At 35.5% G+C, this 27,656-nt stretch overlaps 2 protein-coding genes across 2 annotated transcripts; both read left to right on the top strand.

The window, feature by feature from the left end:
* The first annotated feature begins 259 nt into the window (after positions 1–259).
* On the top strand, positions 260–3,425 carry LOC132628870 (uncharacterized). The gene is made up of 6 exons (XM_060344628.1): positions 260–504; positions 592–680; positions 793–2,128; positions 2,231–2,371; positions 2,600–2,677; positions 2,831–3,425. The coding sequence occupies exons 1-6, from the start codon at positions 260–262 to the stop codon at positions 3,423–3,425; spliced, it is 2,484 nt and encodes an 827-aa protein (XP_060200611.1).
* A 598-nt stretch (positions 3,426–4,023) lies between these two features.
* On the top strand, positions 4,024–4,620 carry LOC132628869 (secreted RxLR effector protein 161-like). Its single transcript, XM_060344626.1, has one exon. It carries the CDS (start codon positions 4,024–4,026, stop codon positions 4,618–4,620), a length of 597 nt encoding a protein of 198 aa, XP_060200609.1.
* The last annotated feature ends 23,036 nt before the right edge of the window (positions 4,621–27,656 follow it).

Genomic DNA, 27,656 nt, shown 5'->3' with positions numbered 1-27,656 from the left:
ATTTTGTTAGCATAGTTGTAAGTGTAGACAAATAGAAATAGGACAAGTGTAAAGTTATTTTCTTTTCTTTGTCATTTAATTTTTCACACAATGCTTGTATATATATATATGATACAAATGATCAATAGAAAGGGCATCAGAATTTTCCCAATATTTCTCACATATTCCTTTATGGTATCAGAGCAGTAGCTGATCCAAAGGGTTTACAATCAACAAATCAATTCATATCACAATCAACATCAATCCAGGCTAGAACAAAATGCCTAACAATGAAGAAAATCAAACTAAAAACACCCAGACTAATGGGAACTCAACCGCAATCAACATCAATCACCCATACTACTTGCATCCTTCAGATTCACCTGGTTCGAATATCATCAACAATGTTTTTGATGGAAGAGGATTTCCAGGCTGGAGAAGGTCAGTGTTGATAGCTTTCTCAGCCAAGAGGAAGCTTGGATTCATAAAGGGAGCATGCAAATCTCCAGATCTGAATGCTCCTGAGTATGAGCAATGGAGTAGCTGCAACAACATGGTTATTGAACTCACTAATAAAGGATATAGCAGACAATGTTATTTTTTCTAAACCAGCAAAGGACCTATGGGACAGTCTATAACACAGATTTGGAAAAGCAAATGGAGCAAAATTGTATCATCTTCAAAAGGAATTGTCAGTGTTGGTATAAGGTACTAATGACATAGCAGGGTATTTTACCAAACTTAAGAAAATCTAGGATGAATTGGAATCACTTAACCTTATAATTTGTTGTACTCGTACTTGTCTGTGTGAAGGAAAGGATAAAATGATTAAATCTCTTGAAGATAAAAAACTAATGCAATTTCTAATGGGATTGAATGAGGTATATGCCCAGGAAAGGGGAAACATCTTAATGATGAACCCTTTGCCAAGCATTTATCAAGCATATTCACTATTGCTACAAGATGAGGGTGAGAGAGAAATATTTGTCAATATGACAAATCTTCAGTCTGACTTTGTATCCTTCATGACCAAAACACAAGGACCACAAGGAAGGAACAATCAAAGGTTTGGAAAACAATCATTCAAAGGATGGTATCAACAACAAAGGTTTGGTAATAGGAACCAAAGGAATGGAAGGCAGATTCAAAGGTTCAAACCTAGGAAGAACAAGTATGATCCAAATGCAATCTGCACTTACTGTGGGAAAACAAGCCATCTGCATGATGACTGCTACAGACTCCATGGTTTCCCTGATGATTTTGAGTTCACCAAGTCAAAGAACTACCAAGAACCAGTGAAGGCAAATGGTGTGTCTATAGAAGAAACTGAGGTACAGAATAACTCAATGGCAAAGACTAACAGATGCAACCATGGGTTCAATCCAATAGACATGAACAGGTTCAATCAAGGTCTGAGCAATGATCAATATGCAGACCTGGTTCAAAAGGTGATGAAGGAGGTGAAGATGGGACAAAGTGGACCTTTAAACTCTGGTTTCAATGTAAATACTATTGCTGGTACAATAATGAAATACTCAGGCATGTGTTTTTCAGTTTTTAACTCTAGTACTTGGATTATAGATTCAGGTGCCACTGAGCACATGTGTTTTGATTCTAATTCTTTTCTCACACTTAATCTACTCTCTGTTCCTTTAAACCTCACTTTGCCTAATTCTTTTAGGATTGTTGTGACTTATACATGGAGTGTCTCAATCCTTCCTAATCTTATATTGAAAAATGTTCTTCATGTTCCAGTTTTCAAATACAATCTAATTTCTGTGCATAGATTGTCTAATCAGCTTCAACTAAATTTGTTATTCACTCCAAGTGTCTGTGTATTACAAGACCATTTAGTGAAGAATATTCAAGTTTTTGGTGAAGCAAGAGAGGGATTATATCTTTTGCAATTAGTTTGTGCTAAGTCTAGTTCAAATGAGAATGTAGTTTCAATTAAAAAAGGAAGTATTTCCATTCCTATGTCTAGTAGTGTCAGTTTTCCAGTTTCTGCAAATGTAGTTTCCAATATTGATCTTTGGCATGTAAGATTAGGGCACTTGCCTTATTCAGTAATGAAAAAGTTCAATTTCATTCAGTTTCCCTCTGATTTCAATCATATTTGCGATATTTGTCCTAAAGCTAGACAAATAAGGTTACCTTTTCCTCTAAGTCAAATTCATTCTAAGCACATATTTGATTTGATTCACATAGACACATGAGGATCATATAGGATTTTCACATACAATGGTTTCAGATATTTCTTGACTATAGCAGATGACTACAGTAGAAGTACCTGGACTTTCCTTTTAAGTACTAAGAGTAATGCCTTCCCAACTCTTAAAGATTTTCTGGCAATGATTGAAACTCAATTCAGCACTAAAGTGAAGTGCATCAGGTTTGATAATTCCCTAGAACTAGGGAAAGGGACTCATGAATCTCAGTTCCTCAAGTTAAAAGGCATTCTGCATTAAACATCATGTGCAGGTACTCCACAACAAAATGGTGTAGTTGAAAGGAAGAGTAGGAACCTCTTAGAGCTTGCAAGAGGGCTTATGTTCCAGTCTAACATACCCAAGTCATATTGGGGAGAGTGCATACTCACTGCAACACATTTAATCAACAGATTGCCTTCTAGGGTCCTCAAAGGGAAAACTCCCTATGAAATGCTGTTTGGTAAGACACCTAATTATCATGTTTTAAGGTGCTTTGGATGCCTATGCTATGCAGCATCACCCTCTCAGTACAGGATAAAATTTGAGCCTAGGGCCATTACTTGTGTTTTTCTTGGGTACCCACAGGGATAAAAGAGATACAAGCTTTTGGATGTTACTACCAAAAGAGTCTTTGTTTCTAGAGATGTCCAATTTCATGAACAATGTTTTCCTTTTGCTTCTAAATCACCTTTACAGTCTATTGAAATTCCTGATCAGTCAACTATTCCTGTTTTTTCTGACCCTATTCCTAGCACTTCTGACATTCCTCCCATCATACCAACATCACCAAACTCAACACAAATTCCTATCACCCAAACTACAGATAAAGTGTCACCTGAACTAAGTCCCTCACCTAACCATGAACCTGCACCTCAACCCTCACCACTTCCTCAACCTCCCTTACCTATAAGACAATCTGACAGAATCAAACACACACCTGTATATCTAAATGACTATTTTTGTAACAACATTTTCTTGACTGATGTTACAAACTCCTGTTTTATTCATCCTAACAAACCAACTTCTTATGCATTTGCCTCCCTATCATTGGACAACCAACATGTTTTTCAATCTATTTCAAACATCCATGAACCTGCCAGTTTTACCCAAGCTTTCAATCGTCCTGGTTGGAGGAAAGCTATGCAGGAAGCGTTGCATGCTTTGGATTTAAATCACACTTGGGATGTGGTGGCCTTGCCACCTGGAAAGAAACCTTTGCCTTGTAAATGGGTTTAAAAGGTAAAACAGAAATCAGATGGCACAGTTAAAAGGCTTAAGGCCAGGTTAGTGGTGAGGGGGGACATCCAATAGGAGGGAGGGGACTACACTGAGACCTTCTCCCAGTGGTTAAGATGACCACTATTAGATGCCTACTCACAATTGCTATGAAGAGGGATTGGCAAGTCAATCAGCTAGATGTAAGTAATGCATTCTTACATGGCGACCTGCAGGAGAAGTCTATATGAAATTTCCTGTAGGTATGCCATCTTCTAGGCCTAAAATGGTCTGTTTGCTAAGGAAATATCTCTATGGCCTAAAGCAGGCCTCAAGGCAATGGTATTCTAAGTCAGGTGCTCTCAGTTTTAAAGGGTATACCAGTTCATTAAATGATTACTCCCTATTCTTTAAGAGATCTGGTAGCTTTATTTCTATTATAGCAGTTTATGTGGACGACATTTTGATTACTGGGAGTGACTTAGTTGAAATCAAGCTCATTAGATCCTTTTTCGGACAAGAATTTAAAGTCAAAAACTTGGGTGACATAAACTATTTTTTAGGCATGGAGATTATACGAGAGAAATAGGGCTACATAATATCTCAGAGAAAGTTTACCATGGAACTATTGAATGAATTTGATTGCTCTGGAGCTGCTGTTTCTTCGCCCCTCGATCCCTACTCCAAGCTTCATGAATCTGATAGTCCCCCCATGCCAAATCCAACACTTTATCGTCACCTCGTGGGCAAGCTCAATTACCTAGCCCACACTCGACCCGACCTATCCTTTGCAGTTTTGACCCTCAGTCAGTACATGCAACACCCTCAAAATTCTCACTTTCAAGCTGCTTTGAGGGTATTGCGTTATCTACGCTCAGATCTGGGTCAAGGGATCTTTCTTCCATTGCATTCTTCATTTGAGTTGCTTGCTTTCTGCGGTGCCAATTGGGCGTCGTGTAAAACCACTCGTAGATCCATTAGAGGCTATTTTATCACACTTGGTGGTTCTCCCATATCCTGGAAATCAAAGAAACAAGCATCAGTATCCTTGTCATTTGCGGAATCCGAGTATCGTTCTATGAGAAGGGTCACCGCAGAAATAACCTGGTTGGTACGGCTACTTCAAGATTTATCAGTCTCACCCACTCTTCCGATCACCGTCAACTCAGATAGCCAAGCAGCCATCAACATCGCCGAAAATCCGATCTTTCACTAACGGACCAAACATGTTGAAATCGATTGTGATTTTGTTAGACAACAGTTCGTCTCCGATTTAATTTCCCTTTCTTTCGTCCCATCGGAGCATCAGTTGGCCGATCTATTCACAAAACCCCTTTCTGGGGTTGATCATCAACGAGCTTTGAACAAGTTGGGGCTTCTTTCCACAACCTCCACCTGGAGGGGGGATATTGGGGTGACAACTTCTATGGTGGTCGCACCAGAGATGAGCAAAAAGAAATGGAGGAGAATGGCTAGGAAAAATGAAGAAAACGAGTGGTTTGAATTGAAGTCGAAGTGCTCTGAATTTCCTATGTCAACTGAGCTCTTGTCTAGAGGAAACGTGGCAACAGTTGAGCCTTTGATGAAGATAAATGAAGAACAATTTGTGGCTGTTGGATCAAGCCAACGTGGAAAAGAAAAAAAAGTCTAAGAAAGCTTCCTATACACATGACCAGCATAGTAGAGACTAAAGTTTGTTAGCATAGTTGTAAGTGTAGACAAATAGAAATAGGACAAGTGTAAAGTTATTTTCTTTTCTTTGTCAGTTAATTTTTCACACAATGCTTGTTTATATATGATACAAATGATCAATAGAAAGGGCATCAGAATTTTCCCAATATTTCTCACATATTCCTTTACAATTTATAATTGTCCCTATCATATTTCTTTGTATTTTTGGTTGCTTTTCGAGCCTCTAAGGTTTTTTTTTTTTTTTTTTTTTTTTTTTTTTTAAATTTAACCTTCCGGTGTTCGGAAATTACTGGCTTAACTAATTTTAGATTCACGCATCATATAAGGGGGAAACACTCCTTACCAAAAAAATTCTCCATTCTCAAAGCTCAAACTCGAGACATTTAATTAAAGGGGGAGGGATTCCATCCTCCTACCACATTCCTTTGTGGTAGCTTCAAGCTTCTCGTTAAGCCGGTTCTAGATGATTTCTTGATTTCTTTTTTTAGAATTTAATAATAACAAATTTTACCATCTTAAATTCTTAATCAATGGACTCAATGATAGGAAGTGCTTCTCCGATCCTTTGCTGAACCTTACGTGGGTATCCACCACATGGTTATACAAGAAAGTTGTAGACCATATTTAACTTTGGTTACATTGTTGAAAGACAAATGTGTTTTAGATACATAAATACATACATGAAAAATTAGCTATTATTATTATTATTTAAAAAGCACTCCTTGAAAAAGAACTTTTCAAAATAAGCTTGGCCAAGTAGGCTATAATACGTGCAAAAGATTACTTTGTCATGTAGTAATTAGTTTCCTTAGTTTTCCTCCACTTTCTCCCATATATTTGCTTCGTGAATAAACTCCACCAAACACAAAAGTGGGTATGTATGATGCAATCATCTAGAATGAAAATGACTTCAATAGCGAATATGATAGTTAGTAATTCTTGAACAGGATTCAGTTTATTTAATAAATCCCTTCACTTATATATATTGTATTCCTAATGTGTTTCTAAATATCCAAGGAATAAAAAGAAGCCATTTTGCAAATAGAAAATATGACTAGCCACCACTTCAACAGAATCAGAAAATATGACTAGCCACCACTTCAACAGAATTAGATTACTTAAGGTCAATCAGAGCCCTAAAATACGAATACCATAGTTGAAAATGACTTTTGATAGGATAATGGAGAATTTTTCTTTTCCTTTTTCTTCTCTTTCTGCGTAAGCCCATAATTTTTTTTTTTTTTTTTTTTGTACAATAGAACATATAATGTGATGGAATTATTCTTTTAGGTATATATTAAAAATCCCATATTACTTATGGAGCCCATCTTTGATCTTGAAAAGCAAGCATCAGGACCATCAAATATATGCTGCTGAGTAGTATGCTGCACAATTCCTTTTGACATTATCCATGAGCAGCACTTCAAAGCATGTTATTAATCCATTAACTATATTCATATCTTTTTGGTATAATTAATTATACTTATATTATTATATACATATAAATATACATATACTCTTTCTCTCCTAATTTATGTGATATATTTTTCTTTTTGATCTGTCCAAAAAAAGTGTTATACTTTCTAATTTAGAAAATTTCAATTTTAAGTATTCTCTTATACTTACAGTCATATAAATGTTTATAACTTATTTTAGATTTTTAATCAATTTCATTAAGAATTTGAATAGATCTACATACACCTTGGTTGATACGAGTTTGTCAGTCATATGAAACTGTTGAATAACAAGCGTTTCATTTTCTATTATTATTTGTAGGAAACTCATGTGCTTGGGAGTCTCTGATGATAAAATAAATTAAGATTTTATCATGAATGTAATTTTAGAGAAACGTGAAAGCTAAAGCATATGAGATCGCTTCTGTAACCGAATAACTAGCACTGAAAATCGTCTTACATTGGATGATTTGGTGTTTTGATCGATAATCCCTGCCTTATTAACAGTAACTTTTGTATTTATTATTGTCTTCATTGTTGCTCCTCCTACAAATTTCAAGAGTTTATTTTTCTTCTTAAAATTTCGTGCTCAATCAAACTGTCACATAAATTGGGATATATCACTACTATATATAAGCATGAAGGAGGAGTTCTTGTAGTCCTCACAAGGTCAAATTTGTAAATTTGCTAAAATTAGCTTCCATTAAGAAAATGACATGTGTTATTGACTTGTTGTCCCTCTTTTATGTTGCCCTTAATTTGGTTCAATATTACTTAGTTGCCATCACATAATTTGTAAATTAAGGAAAAACACTTTTGAGATGTTTTGCATGACCCTAATTAGGTCAAAAGTGCTTAGTTTTGCCCCCAAAAGTACTTATTCTAAAAGAGTCTCCAACCCCTACCACACCTCCTCTTCTGCGTTACATGATGTTTTGTCACTAATTTTTCACGTGATAAACAAATATGTGCCGCTTGTATTTATTTTACTTATAAGATGTTGGCCTCAAAAAAGTACTCTTAGAACGTATGATGATTCATGCAGGAGTGCAACTATTCACAACATAAAATAGCTAATAATTCATGTATTTTTTTATTTTTAAAATTTTTAAATACATAATTTTTTTAATGATTCAAACGTACTATAAGTCGACATAGTTAATAATTCAAAATACTTAAAATAAATTAAAAAATTATAGTAAATGAAAAACGATATGATTACCCAAATAATAATACATTCACATAAAATGAGGTGGAAGGAATACATTTTATCCTTAACAAACGAATACTTTCAAGCGACATATTGCACTATGCCACAATAAATCTACTAAGGCACATTAGACATTGTATGATTCTATCTTCTGAGATGGATATCACTAACACAGATAGTTACAAGTCTATTTATAGATATTATTCATCCGTCTGGAGCTAAAAATATAGATTCCACTGTCATTGTATGTGGCACTCCTCCAGAGATTTTAGAGTTTAACATTACCAAGAATAATTTGTGGAGTTCTAATATGATGAGCTTGCTATTGAAAGTAATGACTTTAGGATAACTAATAAAATCAGTGAATATAATTGTTCTTTGTTCTCTGAATGTTTAGCAAAGATAATAAACTAACCTCTAATTTTGAATTTCAACAATAAATATTAAAATTCTCAGTGTGATAAAGCATAATAAAGAAAATAACTTGTATATAAATGATTAGTTTCGTCAACAAATTGTTGCTTTGTAATGCATAGTCTCATTGCACATTATGATGCCACTTGTCACTATTAATAAATCATTATTTCTTTATTCACTTGAAGTTGAAAATTATGTTAGCATTTTATGAAGACCCAGATATCTTTTTGTAATAGTTGGGTAGTCAACATTGATTTAAATTCAGAAAAAAATGAGTGAGATTAATCCAACATATATGTCAATGGTCTATCGGAAACAACCTCTCTACCTTCAAAGATAGGGGTAAGGTCTGCGTACACTCTACCCTCCAGATCCACTTTGTGAAATTTCACCGGTAAGTTGTTGTATTAATCAACATATGATAAAGTTTAATTTCAACTTTTAGATGTTATATTCTCAAAAACAGTAAATGAAATAAAAAAGAGAATAAATTTTAAATCATGCATTTGTTTGAAAATAAAAAGATATTCTTCCCTAATTTTCAAATACTTTTATACTATAATTTATTTTTTAGGAGTGTGCAGAAAATGTCGAACTATTCTTTCAATGACTTAATATCGTAAAGAGTGGGAAAAAATAAAAACTAATTACCCATTTAATGTTTAATGTTAGTATTGGGCCCAGCTTAGCACGGGCCGAATGACACTAATATATAGCATGGGGTAAGGTAAGTAGGGGTAAGTTGTAGTCATTGACTTTGGGGTAGCAGAGGGGTTCTAAGTCGCTATGTATATAAATATGAATAAATATATGACAAGGGAATGACCACTTGCCTCTGTATAGACGTGCTGCTTTAGTTGTTTCTTTATTATTGGTCAAACCAGAAGTGCTCTATTAATATGGCACAAATACAAAAGGATTTTTTTTGACGTTTCTTCTCTAGAAAACAAAAATTACTGAAAAGGGAATTGATACTTGAAAAACAAAACTTCAGAGCACGAATTCATTTTTTTGGGGGTACAACAGGAGCATGAATAAACGGATATTGGTGAACATGCATGTACCACTTCTACTATAGTTATATTTTATAAATAATTTCGACTCGTGCACATTATTCAGATGAGATGAGTGAATTTTCTTCTCGAAACATTGTCAGACCAATATATCCCAAAACAATCTAGTGACGTCTGAAAAATTGATTACACACATTTATATATGGATTCTAGAACGTGAAGATACAGGGTTAAAGGGAATTGGTATGGTTTGATTGATAAGAATATTTCAATTTGCATAAAGTTTGAGATATTTTGATAAACGACAGAGAAGTCTGAATATTCGTTATAATAGGGATGTTTTATATTTTATATTTTAAAGTAAAGTAGAAGAATAAAGTACTTAGTAGTATATAACTCTGTTATCCTTAAAGCTAGAAACTACTGAACTATTATATTTCCATTTGCATAAAGTTTGAGATATTTTGATAAACGACAGAGAAGTCTGAATAAAGTACTTAGTAGTATATAACTCTGTTATCCTTAAGCTAGAAACTACTGAACTATTTCGACTACAACATTAGAGTAAATTACTCCTATTTCAAATATCGGTAGATATGTTTGGCGTTGGCTTTAGTAGATAATAAGCTTAGGCCTTATGAAAAGTGTGGGCATCTTTTAAGTACCTATGAGCAGGGGCGGAGCCAGCGTATGTCCAGGGGGTTCATCCCTCGGCGAAAAATTACAGTGTATTTTTAAAATTAAAATTATTTTATTATGTATATATAATAGATGTTGAACCCCCTAACTTCTTCGTATATTTATCTTTTAGAATTTTTGAACCCCCGGATAAAAATCCTGGCTCCGCCACTGCCTATGAGACCACAGATAGAGATTAAGAAGTCTAAGGTATCAAGTTTGTTTTAAAGTAAACTAGAAGAATAAAGTAGTAGTATAACTTTGTTATCTTTAAGCTAGGAGCTATTGAACAATTTGGAGTTGAACATTAGAGTCAATTGCTCCTATTTCAAATGTTGGTAGATACGTTTGGCCTCAGTATAAGCTACGGCCTAATGAAAAGTGTGGACATTTTTTTTTATCTATGAGGCTACATTCTACTTTCTGAGTATCTAATAAGAGAGAGTAAGCCGGCAGCAGGTCAACATGCCCGCTTAGGATTACAGAGGGCAATTTAGTCATTTCATCTAAAACAAAATAATATGATTGGTTGAAAAAGAATATTACTGTAGCTGATGTATAGAATTTTATGTAACTTGACTGAATTGCCCTGTGCTTTATCTTCTTTTTCTGTGCTACGTGGCGTGAATTGAAAGGCCACCTACCTTTCTCTCTCTCCACGTATTGCCTCTCAACTGACCAGGTATTTAATAAGGATACACTTTTTCTCTCTCTTATGTTGCCTTTAATGTTCTTTTTTTTAATTATTTTTTTATTTTTTATTATTATTATTATTATTATTATTATTATTATTATTATTATTATAATAATAAAAGTTTTAGACTTGCATTTTAGTCCTTACTATCAGTAGCTGCTGCAGATAACAATACCAAAAAATGTTAGTGATATAACACCTAAAGGTACTCCTTCGCAACTTTCTTTTTATATTATTGTGTTTGAAAAACAACCAGCCATTTAAGTACCATACACAGTACACATCTTTTTTCATACTCCTAGGAGTATTAAATAGCAACACAAATACAAAGTTAAAATTAACCAAAAACTAACATAAGCAGAATAACAAAACATCATCCACACATATGTGTTATTTGCTGAAATTTTAAGTAGGCGTTTGACTTTCTTTATAAAATAGTATTTGAAATTAAGTTTTAAAAAATATTAGAAAATTGAAGTTATATTCAGACATTTAATTTTAAAAATGAAATTTTGTCAGTGGAAATAATTTTTCACCTGAAAAGTAATCAATTTATCCCATTCTTAAATAGTTATGTACCCAATAAAAGAGGAACAAATAAATTAATACGAAAAAATATACAGTTTAACTAATTAAGTGAATGGACAATATATGACATAAAGATTTTTTTAGGAAAAGAAAACAGTATTAATACCATCACAGCTATAAGATTTCTGCTAACGCTCCATAAAGCAAAATGGGACGTTGAAATCCAAAATGAAGTATAGTGAAATTATAATTTATAGGTAATTAGCGATGAAAGGTTGCAGGTTAATGGATGAGAAAATAATTTTAAGTATCAAATAGAAGGGTTAAATCATTTCAAACTATTTAACTGTTGTTGGGGGACAAAAACAAGGAAACAAACAGATAGATTTTAGGAATTTCTCTCATTCTTTTTTTTTTTTAATTTTTAATTTGTAAAAAAGAATGGAAAAATGGTTGATTTATTTAATTGAGTTGATATTTCTGTGCTCTAGCACAGGCATAGTCTTTTTCTTTCCTTTTTTAACATGCAAAATTATAGTACGGGCAATACTCTAAATAGGAAAAGATTCAAGGAAAGTATACATATTGATATCGTAGTGCTAATATATTGGTAACATGGAAAATTATAATATGGGCAATACTTTAAATAGGAAAAATTTCAAGGGTAATACATATCATAGTACTATAAATTCTGTAATTCCTTTTGTAATTTCATGAAGTTCATTTCTTGCAGAAAGGTAAATCAGAGAAATATTGTATTGTAAAGGAATTTTCTGCACCAATACAACAAACTACACTTAGCTTCGCTTGATAAATAAACTCGGCTAGAGATCACTGTTTTGGTTTTTTAGTTCTTTCAATTTGCGAGGAAACCAAAAGAGATCATTCAGTACAAAAGGGCTTAAAGATTTCTAATCATTTGATAACAAATTTTTATTGCATCATGCATGGCTTATGGATGCTTTTAATATTGTTCAACTTTTCATATCATATTCACGCCATTAACTTCATCGTATATAAATGAAAAGCATCTATGAACACATTAATTGATTATACTCATTATTAGATTAATAAGCCACAAAATTTCAGGCATGTTCTATTAATGTTAATGGGTATAGTTAAAATATGTGACATATTTTATGTCGTCTATTTAGATGTATAATTGGAACATGCTATAATTCGAATATCTAAATCTCCTAGAGCATTGATCTGTGATAATTAAGGATGTTGAGATTACTTGTCATTATTTGATTATATTTTGTATTAAGTTGGTTTAGTTAGATTAGTTTTGTTATTAAGTCTAGTTTTTTTATTAGGTAGTCCACATGGCAATAGTAGTCGGTTGAATTAGTTGAGTTAGTTATTGATTCTAGATATTTTTGCATTGTGTATATATACATACACGATCTGTATTAAAACTAACTTCACAGAACAAATCAATGTATTGATTCTACAGAATATTCTTCCCACTTCATGACTTCCATATCTGTCTTCTTCCATCCCTCATCTTAGCTTCGAGCTCCATTAATGGAGTCACTAACTTTCCTCGTTTCATCGCTGCTTCTCGACATGGTATCAGAGCACAGCTCGATCTAATTTCATTCCGCACTGATGAGATTCGTAGGTAATTGATGAATTTCTCACTCGATTCTGGTTTTTGGTAAAATTAGGGTTCACATTCGTTTTGATTGGGAAACTGTGATTGACGATTTGTCTTGGAAATTGTGATTGACGATTTGTTTGGGAAATTGTGATTGACGATCGAATTAGCAGTTTTTTTTTTTCTGTTTAGATTGCTATTTTTACTTAACATCACAATTTTCTTCTTAAGCTTCATCATTTCTCGGTGTGCGATACATCGATTGATAGTTCTCTTCTTAGTAGCTGTTTTTCTAGAGAATTCTTCCTTAGGATTGTTGAGACACACATATTCTTCATTTCTCCCAAATAATCGTGATTGATCTTCCAAGCACAAATGAACAACAACAACTCCACTTCTGCTTCTGCAACTGCTACTGATGGTGTGGACATCACCAGCCCTCTATACATGCATCCATCTGAGATTGCAGGATCCACTTTGTTACCTGCAATTTTCGATGGCACTGGCTATAGGTCGTGGAGAAGAGCTGTTCTTAGAGCTTTATCAATTAAGAGTAAAACAGGTTTTATCAATGGCAAAATTAGAAAACCATATTTAGAGGATCTTAATTACACGCAATGGGAGAGATGTGATGACATGGTCACCTCGTGGATTTTGAACTCACTATCCTCAGAATTGAGAGATAGTCTCCAATATGTCAATAATGCCAAGGAGTTATGGGAAGAACTAGAGGATAGGTATGATCAAACGAATGGTTGTAAACTGTACCAACTACAAAAGGAGATAAATGATTTAGTTCAAGGAACATTGGATATCACTGGTTATTACAACAAAATGAAAAACTTGTGGGAAGAAATGAACACGATTGACACTAATGCTCAGTGCACCTGTGTATGTACATGTGGTGGTAAGACCAAATTGGTCAAGGCTGAACAAGATAGAAGACTCATACATTTCCTCATGGGATTAAATGAGATGTACACTGCCATAAGAGGAAACATTTTGATGTTGAATCCCCTTCCTAGCATGGCACAAGCTTTCTCTATACTGTTCCAAGAAGAGAAGCAAAGGGAAATAAAGCCATCAAACCACAGTGTTTTAGAGTCAACCTCACTAAATGCATCTAGTTTCAAGACTGATTACAACTCCTACAAGGGAAATGCAGGTGCATCTAGTTCTGGTTCAAGTAGAAATACATACAGAGGAGGTCCCAGTTCTAATAATTTTTCTGGATGTAGTAGGAGTGCTAATTCTCACCCACAAGGCAGGTCAAACTTGTTCTGTGATTACTGTAAAAGAACTGGTCACACAAAGGAGAGGTGCTATAAGTTGCATGGTTATCCAAATAATTCCAAATTCACAAAAAGAAGGACCACTGGTGCTGTAGCTAATGTCCATTCTTCTGATGGTGAGGGCAATCTGTGTGGGGAACTTTCTGAGTCTAGGAAGCTAATGAACTTGTCAAAAGATCAATATAATCAGTTGCTGAACCTGCTGGGAACTCTTCAAGTTGGACATGGAACTGGGAATAGCACAGCTGAAGCAGATAACATGTTCAATAGTGGTGGTGCTGTAAATCTAGCAGGTATACTTGCTTGCTACTCTTCCATTAATGAAATTGGGAATCTCTCTTGTAAATGCTCTAGATTAACTGCTGGCTCATGGATCATAGACTCAGGAGCAACTCACCACATGACCTTTACCAAAACCAACCTGAGAAACATTAGACTATTACCATATCCTTTCCTAGTGACTCTACCAAATGGCTATAAGGTCAAAGTAACTGAGATTGGGGATGCCTTTTTGAATCCATCTTTGACATTGTATAAGGTCCTGTTTGTCCCTAGTTTCAAATTCAATTTGATTTATGTTCACTGCTTGGCTTTGCAACTCAAAGGCATAGTTAGCTTTAATGCCTACTCTTGTTTGTTGCAGGGCCCTTCTCTGAAGAGCCCTCTGGAACTTGGTAGAGCCAAGAATGGTCTGTATTTCTTATGCCCAAGGTGTCACAACTGTTCCTTGGCTCCTGCTGGTAACAGTCTCAGTGCTACATCTAATAGTTGTAATGTTCCTAACAACTGTAATGGTTTTTCTTTTGTTAACTCTGATGATTCTTTGATTCGAAGTGATAGGACTTCACCATCCTTCATTGTAAAATACTCACCACCCTGCAATAAAGAAGTCTGTCCTGTGTTTGCTTCCAATTCTAATTCTACCTTTGTTAGTCCTATGTTTTCCTCCTTGTCTGCATCTCATTGTGATGACATTGAACATTTATGGCACACTAGGCTGGGCCATGTACCTTTTGTAAAGATGAGGAGCATCCACACTATACTTGTAAACTTCTCCTCTAAACAACCTTTCACATGTGCCATATGTCCCATGGCAAGGCAAGCTAGAATGCCTTTCCAAGACAGTACTACTGCATCCGCCAAAATTTTTGAACTCCTACATGTTGACCTATGGGGTCCTTATCATACACCCATACATGATGGATACCACTATTTTTTAACCATGGTAGATGATCATAGTAGATCTACCTGGACACAGCTACTTAGATGCAAAAGCAATGCTCTACAAACAGTGAAAGCTTTTGTCTCCCTAATAGAGACTCAATTTCATGTTCACCTAAAAACTATAAGATCTGACAATGGCCTGGAGTTTGTCAACTCAGAAGCCACCAAATTCTTCCAAGAAAAATGAATCATCCGCCAAAAATCATGCCCTTATACACCCCAACAGAATGGGATTGTTGAAAGAAAACACAAATACTTATTGGAAACAGCCAGAGCACTACTCTTCCAATCAAAACTGCCTATGAGATATTGGGGTGAATGAATTCTAACAGCCACCTACATCATTAATAGACTTCCAAACACATCACATCCAGATAAAACACCATTTGAGGTCCTTTACCAGAAGAAACCAACATATTCTCACCTTAGATCCTTTGGATGTCTATGTTTCCCAACCACTATGAGAACTCATAAAGACAATTTTGAACGAAGAGCAACCCCTCACATTTTTGTAGGATATCCTTTCAATACTAAAGGCTACAAGGTACTAGATTTAGTTACCAAGAAAGTTCATGTTTCTAGAGATGTTGTTTTTCATGAAAATATATTTCCCTTTGTCATAGCACCTGTAGGCTCTAGTTTCAGCACTGTTTTAAAGTTGCTTGTTCATTCTTCTGTCAACCCTACTGATATATCAAATGTTTTTGATGATGTATTGATAAATCAAAATGTATTACCCACAGTTACTTCAGAACATATGCCAATTACTCCTAGTACCATCCCACAAGCACATGACCACACTGATCCTGACACTAGCCATATTGATCCACATCCTGCAACATCTAGCACCTATAATGGTGTACCACTAGCATACAACTCCCTCCAAATCCTCACCCTGCACTTAGAAGAACCTCTAGATAGCATCAAACACTTAGCTATCTGAAAGAATACAACTACAGTCTTCCAAATTTACACTCTCACTCTCTTGCCTCCACTATGCACAATCATCCTCAGTTCTGTTTTACTACTTTTTGTCCTGAAAGTCAGCAGCTAATTAAGACCATTTCCCTTGAGAGTGAGCCTACTTCTTATGAAGAGGCCATTTTGAATCCTGCCTGGCAACTGGCCATGACACAGGAATTTGAAGCACTATATGCCAATGATACTTGGGAACTAGTGCCATTACCTGATGGAAAGAAAGCAATTGGTTGTAAATGGGTGTACAAAGTGAATCATAAGACAGATGGGAGCATAGAGAGTTTTAAGGCCAGATTAGTGGTGAAGGGGTACACTCAACAAGCTGGGATTGATTACATTGAAACATTCTCACCAGTGGTCAAGATGACCACTGTGAGAACCTTGTTGTTTTTAGCAGTTAAACAAAAGTGGGACTTGTATCAGCTAGATGTAAATAATGCCTTCCTTCATGGTGACTTACATGAAGAAGTATACATGTCCTTACCACAAGGACTCATGGTAGATGCTGGGAACATAGTCTGCAGACTAAAGAAGTCACTGTATGGCTTGAAACAAGCTAGCAGGCAGTAGTATGATAAGTTGGCAAGCTGCATATGTTCTAAAGGTTATACACATTCAGATAGTGATTACTCATTGTTTTACAGAAAGAATGGATCATCCTTGGTATTTGTTGCCATATATGTAGATGACATTATCTTGACTGGTATAGATGTGGAGGAAATTAACTCACTTAAAGCCTTTCTACACAATCGGTTCAAAATCAAGGGCCTTGGTAAGCTGCACTACTTCCTAGGACTAGATTGTATAGGGATGATGGAGTGTTGATGTCTCAGAGGAAATTTACTGCTGACTGGTTGAAAGAGTTTGATTCTATGGACTACAAGGCAACCACATCCCCACTCGATTCCACAGAGAAGTTACAAGCCACAGAAGGAAAACTTTTAGAAGATCCCACATAGTATAGGAAATTAGTTGGGAAGCTTAATTTCTTAACCAATACAAGGATGGACATAGCCTATAGTGTGTAGCATCTCAGCCAGTTCATGCAATCACCAAGAGAACCTCATCTTAAGGCTGCATATCATCTTTTCAGATATTTGAAGCAGGATCCTACATTGAGAATCTTTATATCTAATAAGCCTGAGTACACAGTCACTGCTTATTGTGACTCTGACTGGGCTGCCTGTGCTGATTCAAGAAGGTCAGTAAGTGGATATTTGGTGCTCATGGGAGACAACCCCATTAGCTGGAAGTCCAAGAAACAAGCAACTATGTCATTATCCTCAGCAGAAGCTGAGTACAGAGCTGTGAGGCAAGTGGTGGGGGAACTTGTTTGGTTTGAAAGACTATTGAAAGAGTTGACAGTGCAAGTTTCTTTGCCCATACAAGTGTTTTGCGATAGTCAGGCAGCAGTTTATATAGCCAAAAATCCTGTGTTTCATGAGAGAACCAAGCATATAGAAGTGGACTGCCATTTTGTTCGAGACAAACTACAAGAAGGGCTGATTTCACTTCATCACGTCTCCACAGATTCACAACTTGCTGATATCTTCACAAAGGCCTTGACTGGGATCAAACATGCTACTGTCTTGAGCAAGTTGGCTGTGATTCCATCCCCTCCAACTTGAGGGGCGGGGGGGGGGGGGGTGTTGAGATTACTTGTCATTATTTGATTATATTTTGTATTAAGTTGGTTTAGTTAGATTAGTTTTGTTATTAAGTCTAGTTTGTTATTAGGTAGTCCACGTGGCAAAAGTAGTCGGTTGAGTTAGTTATTGATTCTAGATATTTTTGCATTGTGTATATATACACACACGATCTGTATTAAAACTAACTTCACATAACAAATCAATGTATTGATTCTACAAAATATTCTTCCCACTTCATGACTTCCATATCTGTCTTCTTCCATCTCTCATCTTAGCTTCGAGCTCCATTAATGGAGTCACTAACTTTTCTCGTTTCATCGCTGCTTCTCGACATGGTATCGGAGCACAACTCGATCTAATTTCATTCCGCACTGATGAGATTCGTAGGTAATTGATGAATTTGTCACTCGATTCTGGATTTTGGTAAATAACATTACAAATTCCATAATAGTCATCATATTTCGTTCATTCAAAAACACAAGCTAAATGGAAATAGAAATAAGCAATGCCATGAACAAGCTAAATGGAAAAAGAAATTTGCAAAGCACGAGCTTTCCTTTTTCTAGTATAGAGAATAAGAACGTCTAAGGTATCAAGTGTTTTATATTTGTTTCAAGGGGTTATCCGTTAATTTGGAATACATATATAAGTTTTGTTCGGTATGAAGGAAAATGTTTTCCACGCGGAATGTTTCCTTGAAAAATGTGTTATGAGAAAATAAGTAAATTTCTACTTATTTTCTCATGATCGGTTGGGTAGTGGAAAATAAGTGAATTTCTTACTTATTTTCTCATGTTCGGTTGGTTGGGAGAAAATATTTTTCGAAAAATACCCACCCAAGCCCTACCACACCACCCCCTACACCACCATCCACCACCCACCCACCCACCCCCAACCAAATTCCACCTCCACCTAACCACCACCCTCAAACGCACTTCATCTTCACCCACCTCTACCCCACACCATCACCCACCCCAACCCCACCCCACCCCACAGCACACCAAACGCGCCCCCTCCCAAATTTTCTATTTCATATAATTTATTTTACTTTTATAATTTTTTTTATCCACCCCCCGCCTCACCATCACCCACTAACCCTCACCACCACCCATCTCACACCAAATTTAACCACACAAACTTTCTATTTTTTTATAAAGGTAAAATTAAAGATGTTAGAAATTTTGGGAGGGGGGAGGGGGGTGCGGGTGGGTGTAGAAAATCTAAAAAGATTTTTTTTTAAAAAAATAATTTTCTTGGACGGGGTGAATTGGGGGGGGGGGGGTGGGGTGTGGTAGAAAACCAAAAAAAAAAAACTTTTCAAAACATTTTTTTAAGTTTTGTTTTGGAGGGGGGTCCCCAAGGGGGGGGGGGGTGAGGGTGGGGGTGGAGGTGGTTGTGGGAGTTGTTGGTGGTGGGGAGGTGGTTGGTGAAATGTCACTTGTAAACTTGTTTTCTCTACTTTGATTAGGGAAGTCATTTTCCCCATTTTTAAAGAACTTGTTTTCCTAAAGAAAATTGTTTCCAAAAATTATGACCAAAACGAACACGAGAAAATTGAAAAACATTTCCCGGAAAATGTTTTCCTCCATACCGAATACACCCATAATCTCCTCCTTTTCTAATAGTTATTAGTTTACATGTCTAAGATATCAAGTGCCCAAATATTGTTTAAGGGGTTGCATGTTATTCCGAAATAGGTATATATAGAATTGTAGGTGACTATAATACCTTGACCACCGAGCACGTCTTAGTTATGACTGGGAAATATGTTAGGAACTTATTTTCATGTGTTGGAAAATGTTATTAGGTTGGGTGTAACACTTCGAAAAAAGATTCGCTAAGTATCATGCATTGTTCAAGCTTTAAGTTGCGCACAAGAGTGTTCGAAAAGTGGTGAAGGTGTTTACACCTAAATCTCATTTTTGAAAGGTTGTACCGATGTTTACAAGAAAGGACAAGTAGTTTGGAACAAGTTGGAAATGTTTAATGGAAGAAAACGACCTTAGCGTACATGCCTTAACTTGCGACGATCATAACTCCTAGTGTACAAGGAATTGAGCTATGAGCTATATCAAATTAAATCCCCCGAAGTCTATTTTTCAATACATCAAACCATTCATCGTTTCGATTTTCCTTCAAAATATTATGAGTATATTATTGAAGATTGTCTCGTTAGAAAAGTGAACCTCAGACATGGACGTCCAGGGGAACACACTAAGAAAATTTGGTCCTTGAGTTCTATAGGGACCGCGACTCTTTGTTCAAAAGCGCCCTGGTATAAAACTGAAATATAAAGCCCACAAAGGGAACTTTTAGGAGCGCTCTTTTCATCCAACTAGAGATATCGTAAGAGAAGAAAGCGTCTGTTCACGTCAGGCAATGTCATTGTTGATTTTTTCTGTATTCAACCAAGAAACACCCCTCCACCTGGATTCGAATCCTGTTACTATTATTAATACTATTATTAAATAATAATAAAATAATAATAATAATAAAAGGAATATACCAACACAAGATCTTCTAAATCTTGAGAAAATTAATTTATTTTACACTTCTTGAGAGCTTTTGAGGAGGAGAGACAAGCTAGGGCTTTACACTACTCCGCAAGGTAAGATTTTTAACACGAAATTGCATTAAAAAAAAGATATTACCTTTTTTTTATTAAAAAAAAAACAATTTCTAATTCCTAAAACTTTAACTTTTCATCCAAGAATCAAAGAGTTTCTCAAGACACTGTTCAGAGTATATTTCGTTACTCCTAGTACTAAATGTAGTAACTTTACGACGGATAGCGATTAGAGATTGTAGAATATGTAAGAATTGAGTGTGAAAAATAATGGAAAACTATTCCGGTCCATATGAGAACTTGATGGAGGAAATTAGTTGGACTGTATAATTTGACTTGACGATTTGAATTGCTTAATTGTATATCATGCCCCAAATCTGGAGACGCGTAACTGGCTCCCGGTGCCACCTCGGTCCAAGCGAACCACTCTATACCTGTAACTCTGGAGGGATAACCTCAGCGTAGGCCGACAGAGCCTACCTGCATACAGACAATACCAACAAGTCCGAATAGGCCACAATATGTAACATATATAAATACTAACTGTCACATCTGTAAAGGGCGCTTACCCAAAACATATATACATAACTGAGCAAGACGACAAGGCTGCCTTGAGCATCTATAACCAACAATATCAAAATGAACATATATAAAGGGCCTAACAAGGCCTCCACACTGGCATACTGAACTGACAGCACAAGTCTACAAGTCTCTACAAGAGTGTAACTGTAACATGATCGGGACAGGGCCACAGCCTATCAATACTGTAAATACACAAAAATTCAAATCGTGTAACTCCAAATGACATGGAGCTTACCACATTGGCAGATACTCAAAAATTCCTACTGGTGCGACTCTCCAAGCAACCTATCTGAACCCACGAGCATGAACATAACGTCTCCAGGAAAAGGGACGTCAGTACGAAATAATATACTGAGTAGGTAAATCGACTAAACATAAACTGAGGAGTCAATAAAGAATCCTACTGTATTTACTTATATCTGTCTCTTATTATCTAACAATATGATAGCAAGCTACTTAACCTTGTACAAGACGTCTAGACATGCTTGATTAGCCCCGAAGGCATTCACTGTAGCCCCAAAGGTAGTATATATGTATAACCATAGCCTTGAAGGCAAGCGTCCATCTGCATATCCCTGAAGGCATTCTGTACGGCCAATAGCCCCGAAGGCAACATCATAGCCCCGAAGGCAGTTTGTATACATAACTATAGCCTCGAGGCAACCACAACTCTATGTACTCTAGGTCATTAGATTACTTACTTAATAAAAGATAGCTAAATACGATTCATTCCCCACGAGGGAGAACCATTAGAATAAGATCATGATAACCCCGAGTATAACTTTTACGAATAGAATCTCTTTGTACGGATAGTCGAAAGTAGCTCGATAATGGAAATCATGCCAAGGATGAGAATAAGGGAATAGCCTTCAGATACCTCTTGCTGTCAAAATGAATGCAACAATGAACTCGGCTCAAATAGTACTTCAACCTATAACATTAACAATACGCTCATCAACTTAGATGACACTAGTATACAATGTATATTGAAGGATACTCGTCCCCAACATGAATCGAACAACTTTTATCCTATTCCTTAATAACCATAATTCAATCAATAGAATCAACAATAACAACAATTACAACATCTTTTAATCCCTTTTGAACTTAAAACACCTCACCTAAGAATATACATCCAAAATAGCCCAGTATACGCTTCGTATACGATACCTCATATACTTCTTTCTTGCTAATTCATGAGACATGTCATCGACAACACAACAACAACATCAACTACTATTCATATACAGGAAAACTACCTTAATACCATAACCATAACATGCTCCAAAACAGATCACAAATCCAACATAAGTCTTAGCACACTTTGAATCTTCCTTCCATAGTTTCCACCTTTAACAAGTTATGTAAATACTAAACGAACTTAAGATCATTCAAAGGACATGAAACCTTACCTCAAGAACTGAATAAATCCTTAGGACAAAGGTTACTTCACCATGAAGTATCTTCTAAATCCACCACAAGAAAGGAAACTAGCACTTAACAAGCAATCCGGAAACTTTAGCATTTGAGTCTCACTTATAATCCTTAATTTCACCTTGGGTTAGCTTAGATGTGTTGCAGAGGGTTTTTAAGGATGTTAGGGATCTGGAGGACTGAAGAAATGAAGTGAAAAGAAGAGATCAGAGTTATATGTAAAAAGAGGTCTCCACCGCCTCTGTTATACGTTCCATTGTACGACCCGTATAATTTTATACAGTCCGTATAATGGACCGCAAAAAGTCACAATATACTCCCTACTAATACCATTAAACGGTGGGGGTACACCCATTGTATGGTCCGTAGAACATTCTACTGTCCGTATAAATCCACTTAAACTTTAACTTTCGTCGAAACATATTCCCGGCGATTCGTTTACCATTTAATCCTTCCACCACCTACTAAACATTGTTTTAAACTTTCACATACCTAATATGGACATGCCTAAGCTCATATAATACTGAAGATAGGCCCTTTCTCTAAGTCTACGACCACTACCTTACGGCGAAACTCGACGTACAAAAATCCGAGGCATAAAATTATAGATACGAGGAGTCGGGTACTCGAAATAAGTTAAGGAAGGTTAAGTTAAGACGTTGGTTTGAGGCAAGTCGAAGTTACTTTCCTAAGTCAAGGGTCGTATTAGAATGTCCGTATCAAGTGCCTAATATATGTTACCTGAGTATAAAATTATACTTCAAACCTACATGTTTTAACATTTTAGTGCCCTATGAGTTCAAGTGCTTAAATTACTAGCTTACATTTTCAGATAGATTACATGCATGAAAACCAAAATCATGTGTATATGCTTAATCAACCAACTCAGAGTGTTAGAAAATGATTGAAGCAATTTTTCGTATTGCTCAGGTTACCAATTCAGTTTCACATTAATGTGATCGCTTACGAAAAGAAAGAAGTAGTCAACCTCCCAATTGGAGGCCAACGCTAACTACTTCGCACTTACAGTTGCTATTGTTTGAGGTGGAAGATCAACCGACATCTTCCACATGTGTTGCCAGATATCACGTGCTTAGGGACATAACTTGTAATTCTTTTTGGAACAAATTCTTTAAGCTAAATACTTAACTTTTAGTCTATGATTCACCCTTCAAATTTAGTTTCAACTTTTAGATTTTTGGGCTTATACATGAATTGTTTGTAGTGCTTCATAGTATTTTGTTATATTTATTTATCCCAAACTAGTCCTCTTAAGTGGTGGTTAGAGAGACTTACTGCGTATCCTTTGGAGATACTTAGCTCATTTGAGTGGTAGGTGTTAAGGTTGTTGAGGACGAAGTTTGTGGCTAAAGTCAGACATTCATAGATCCAGTTGGCAAGCTCTATTGATTGTTCCTAAAGGTTGCTAGTGTGTTTCATATTGCTTTATTTAATAGACATTTTCATTATTTTTGTGGAATGCCATGTAGACTTTGTATTCAAATTTCAGTCCTTAAAGGCCCATGACTTGTTGGTGGGTTTAGTTTTTAGAAGTATTTATTGCTTTAGATTCTTAACTTAGTTCTTCAGACACTATTAAATAAAGAATATCAGCTTTTATTGACATGCTAAGCTCGATAGTACCTTTCATCAAGCTAGAACAACGTTCATTTAATGGGTTAATACAAGTTGGGTGGGAATCACTACCCACCCCAATTTGGGAGCGTGATAAGTTGGTATCAAAGCACTAGGTTTTGTGATCATAAAAAGTCACGAGTCATGTCTGGTAAAGCACAACATATTAGTGTGTAGCGCGCCACTTTTAATACTTGGGAGGCTATAGTACATGTTAGGAAAATTCATTTATTCGAATCCTATATAGTGTGTTAGAGCTTGCGATAAGAATGTCACCCCTTTCCTATCAACTACGTGAATAAGTAACGTTCATGACACGACCAGAGAGCTCAAGGATCAACACTTTATTAGCAACAATAGTTGTGTGAGGTACAAGACATGAGGTGTCAGCTGACCTCATACTGAGAAAGAAATGGTATAGAAGCAACCACGAAAAAATATTAGAAATAGATTAAAAAATAAAAAATTGACAGTTGGATGTACGGGTATTGTAAAAGGAGTGCCAAGTCATATGAATGTTGTCAAAATGATTTTGGTGTTAAGAAAAGTTGTACTAACAAGATAAATAAGGGGAATCAACACAAATGTCTAAATCATGTTCAGGTTGACTTGAAATATCAAGAAGACTAGCAGAGATCAACTAACATATCACACTCGTGAATAGTGACCACACAAGACCAATAGACTCGATTTACTATAACTGAATCTCCAACAATTGTAGATAAATCTAAAGGAATATCAAGTAATCCTTATAACATGTGGAGATCAATGCAAAGTATGACGACACATAAGTGTTGCGACCCAAAAATCAAGATGGTCGTGATAGCACCAACCCAAATTTGTAGACGAACCCAAATTTCATTTTTAGTCCTTTTAACCATTTATAAAATGGAAAGTAAAGAGAGAACAAAGTCTAAGCCAATAACAATGTTTCATAGTCAACAGTATGCGGAATACCAAACGGTACACTTTTCAAAAACTGGAGTCATAAGTACAAGAGCCACTAATAGGGAAAATACAAGTCAGAAATGATAATATAACTGTCTTGAAAACTAAAAGACAGAGATAATAATAGAAATGGGGTTTAGTGCTCTTGAACAGACAAGCAACTCACCTCGATAAGTCCACTAGAAAACCTCAATAATCGAACCCGCACACAAAGAGTGAAACAAGTGTGGAGTGAGTATGAAAAACATGTGTACTCAACAACAATGTCGACCAACACTAAACTGAAGTGATGGCGAGGGTTTATCTTCCCAATGCATACCTCCACACTTTATTAGTAACTGATTCAACAAGTTATAAAGTCAACATAACAACTATGAAGGGAATAAATCCAGATTCCAACTAATTAGTGATAGGTTGGTATTTTACCAACTTATCTCTTCTTTAATCCTATATTCTTGCTATGTTTGATTGAGAAAATAGTGCATTTAATATCGTTTACTTTCATTTTACAGGTTTTATGTGATTTATAAGTTATCGGAAGAAATCAAGTGAAAAACAATCAAAAGAAGCCAAATTGAAGAAAATGAGAAAAGGTGTTAAAATTGCAAAAATGGATAGATCTGGAAATCTGAAATTAGAAGGCTATTTTCGTCACTTTTAATTAGGAAATTTTTGAAAACTATAAAAGCAACACTTGGGAGACAATATTTTCATCTTTGGCCATTTCATACAAGTTTTGGAGACTACGGTTCATCAACTCACACTTTCGAAGAGAAGATTTAAAGAGTTAGATGAGAATTTTCTTACTCTTTTACTCATTTCTTCAATTCCTTGTTATGTATTGAATATCTAAGTGTGTAGTACTCCGTTCCATTACTTGAATCTTGTTTATGAAAATATTCTATGATTAAAGTTTGGATGAAACTCTTGTTTTGCTTATGTATTGAATGATTTTTATTGCTAATGAAGTGAGTTAATGTTGTTTTAATTAGTCTTGTTCTTTACTGTTTCTTAAGGGATTAGCTAACCCTAAGACCCGCCCATTCACTTAGATTTGAGTTCGAGAGAGGAAGATTGAAGTTGGAAAGGATTAATTAACAAGAATTTTGGGCTTTAAAACCTATCTAACAACTTGAGCTAGAGATAGGAAAATTACTTGAGATTATATTGATTGTGCTTAATATCACACTCTAAGGCTTGAAAAAGCTTAGAGTGAAATTCATTGATTTGGTCGAGAGACTTTTGATGATATTTTGGAGATCATTATCTAATTAGCATAAACTCACTCATAGTTATAAAATCATAAAATACATTGGATCGTTACTTGAGGGTAATTTCCCTTGTATCCATACCTGTGTTCATTGATCATTTTACCCGCTTTCTAGTTAGTTTTATCTTTGTTAGTCATTAAACCAAAAATCAATTATTAAAAAAGTGTTTGTCTTAGCTTAGTTGGTGATAATTCCTTACTTTTTTAAATCGCCTTTATATTGTTCCCTGTGGATTCGACCCCGACTCATAGCTGGGTAAGTTATATTGCGACGACCGTATACACTTTCTCTTTGAGGATTGGATTTGGACATTATCAATTAGCATAAACTAACAAATAAGAGTTGAAATGTCTCCATAAGCCAGATAAAGTTTCATGATCTAACCAAGTAAGCAGATAGACCTGGTTCTTACAAAGAACCCATAAAAGAGTTAAACCACATTAATGAAATCATGTGAGGATGAGATGCAACGCAATGACCAAAATGCACCAGTACACACACACTCTTGCAGTAAGTTTTACGTGACTCGTGAGGCCATATACTAACATGGAACTAAGTCTAACCGGACCACATTGGGTATCCAACTAATGTAGACTATAACATGATCAATTTGTCCGAAACCAGATCTAATTAGACCATCAACATATGATTTATCAAGTAAAGTATGCAAGTGATATCATATGAAAGCATGAAAGTAATATGCACCCAACAAGCAATAATCATGTATAAGAGGACACTTTAATTAGCCCATTTTCATCATTCAACGAGCATTTGTAGTGATGTATGCATAATTAATCAATGTCATAAAAAAATTCTATAGTTCGGGTATAATAAACCCAAATAACACCGAGGTAATCAAACAACCAAGTTAAATAATTTTCTAACAGCTAATGCCCACATGTTTTGGAATTTTTAAATTACAGCATTAATTACATGTTTCTTTGATTACCCATATCATGACACCAGTTCCCACATAGGTGCTCGTTATCTAACCTATACGGGACTCCCATTTCTCAATTCTCTCTTTAATTAGTTAAATACCAACACAAACACTTCATAAAGAGCATAGAAAGTCTCAACTTATTGTAGTTCCGTAGCTCAAACAATCACAAAGTGACCTTGCCCTTTATTAAAATATCTGAATGATCCTAACATATTCAAATACATAGTCTACGTAAGCGTACGAGTTCATATACACACATATGGCTATATTACTATTCGGAATCCAAACACCTAAAAATCATTCCCAAGTATCGGAGGTCAAAACTATAATTTCATTGCAAAATCAGCTTACCCGTAACTTATAGGTTGTAAATCTCAAAAATCATCTAATTCCGTTCGCGAATCGATATCCAAATCAACTTTTATATCCGAATCCCCAATTTTA

This window comes from Lycium barbarum, chromosome 2 (genome assembly GCF_019175385.1).
Source record: "Lycium barbarum isolate Lr01 chromosome 2, ASM1917538v2, whole genome shotgun sequence".
Classification (NCBI taxonomy): Eukaryota; Viridiplantae; Streptophyta; class Magnoliopsida; order Solanales; family Solanaceae; genus Lycium; species Lycium barbarum.
Note: the sequence above shows the minus strand (reverse complement) of the source record. Positions and strands in the feature narration are given on the sequence as shown.

Coding starts and splice junctions, on each gene's coding strand:
- LOC132628869 (XM_060344626.1), top strand. CDS start 4,024: ATGGAACTATTGAATGAATTTGATTGCTCTGGAGCTGCTGTTTCTTCG.
- LOC132628870 (XM_060344628.1), top strand. CDS start 260: ATGCCTAACAATGAAGAAAATCAAACTAAAAACACCCAGACTAATGGG. Junction 2,372..2,599: donor ACTAAAGTGAAGTGCATCAG/GTTTGATAATTC, acceptor TTTAATCAACAG/ATTGCCTTCTAGGGTCCTCA. Junction 2,678..2,830: donor CCTAATTATCATGTTTTAAG/GTGCTTTGGATG, acceptor CTTTGTTTCTAG/AGATGTCCAATTTCATGAAC.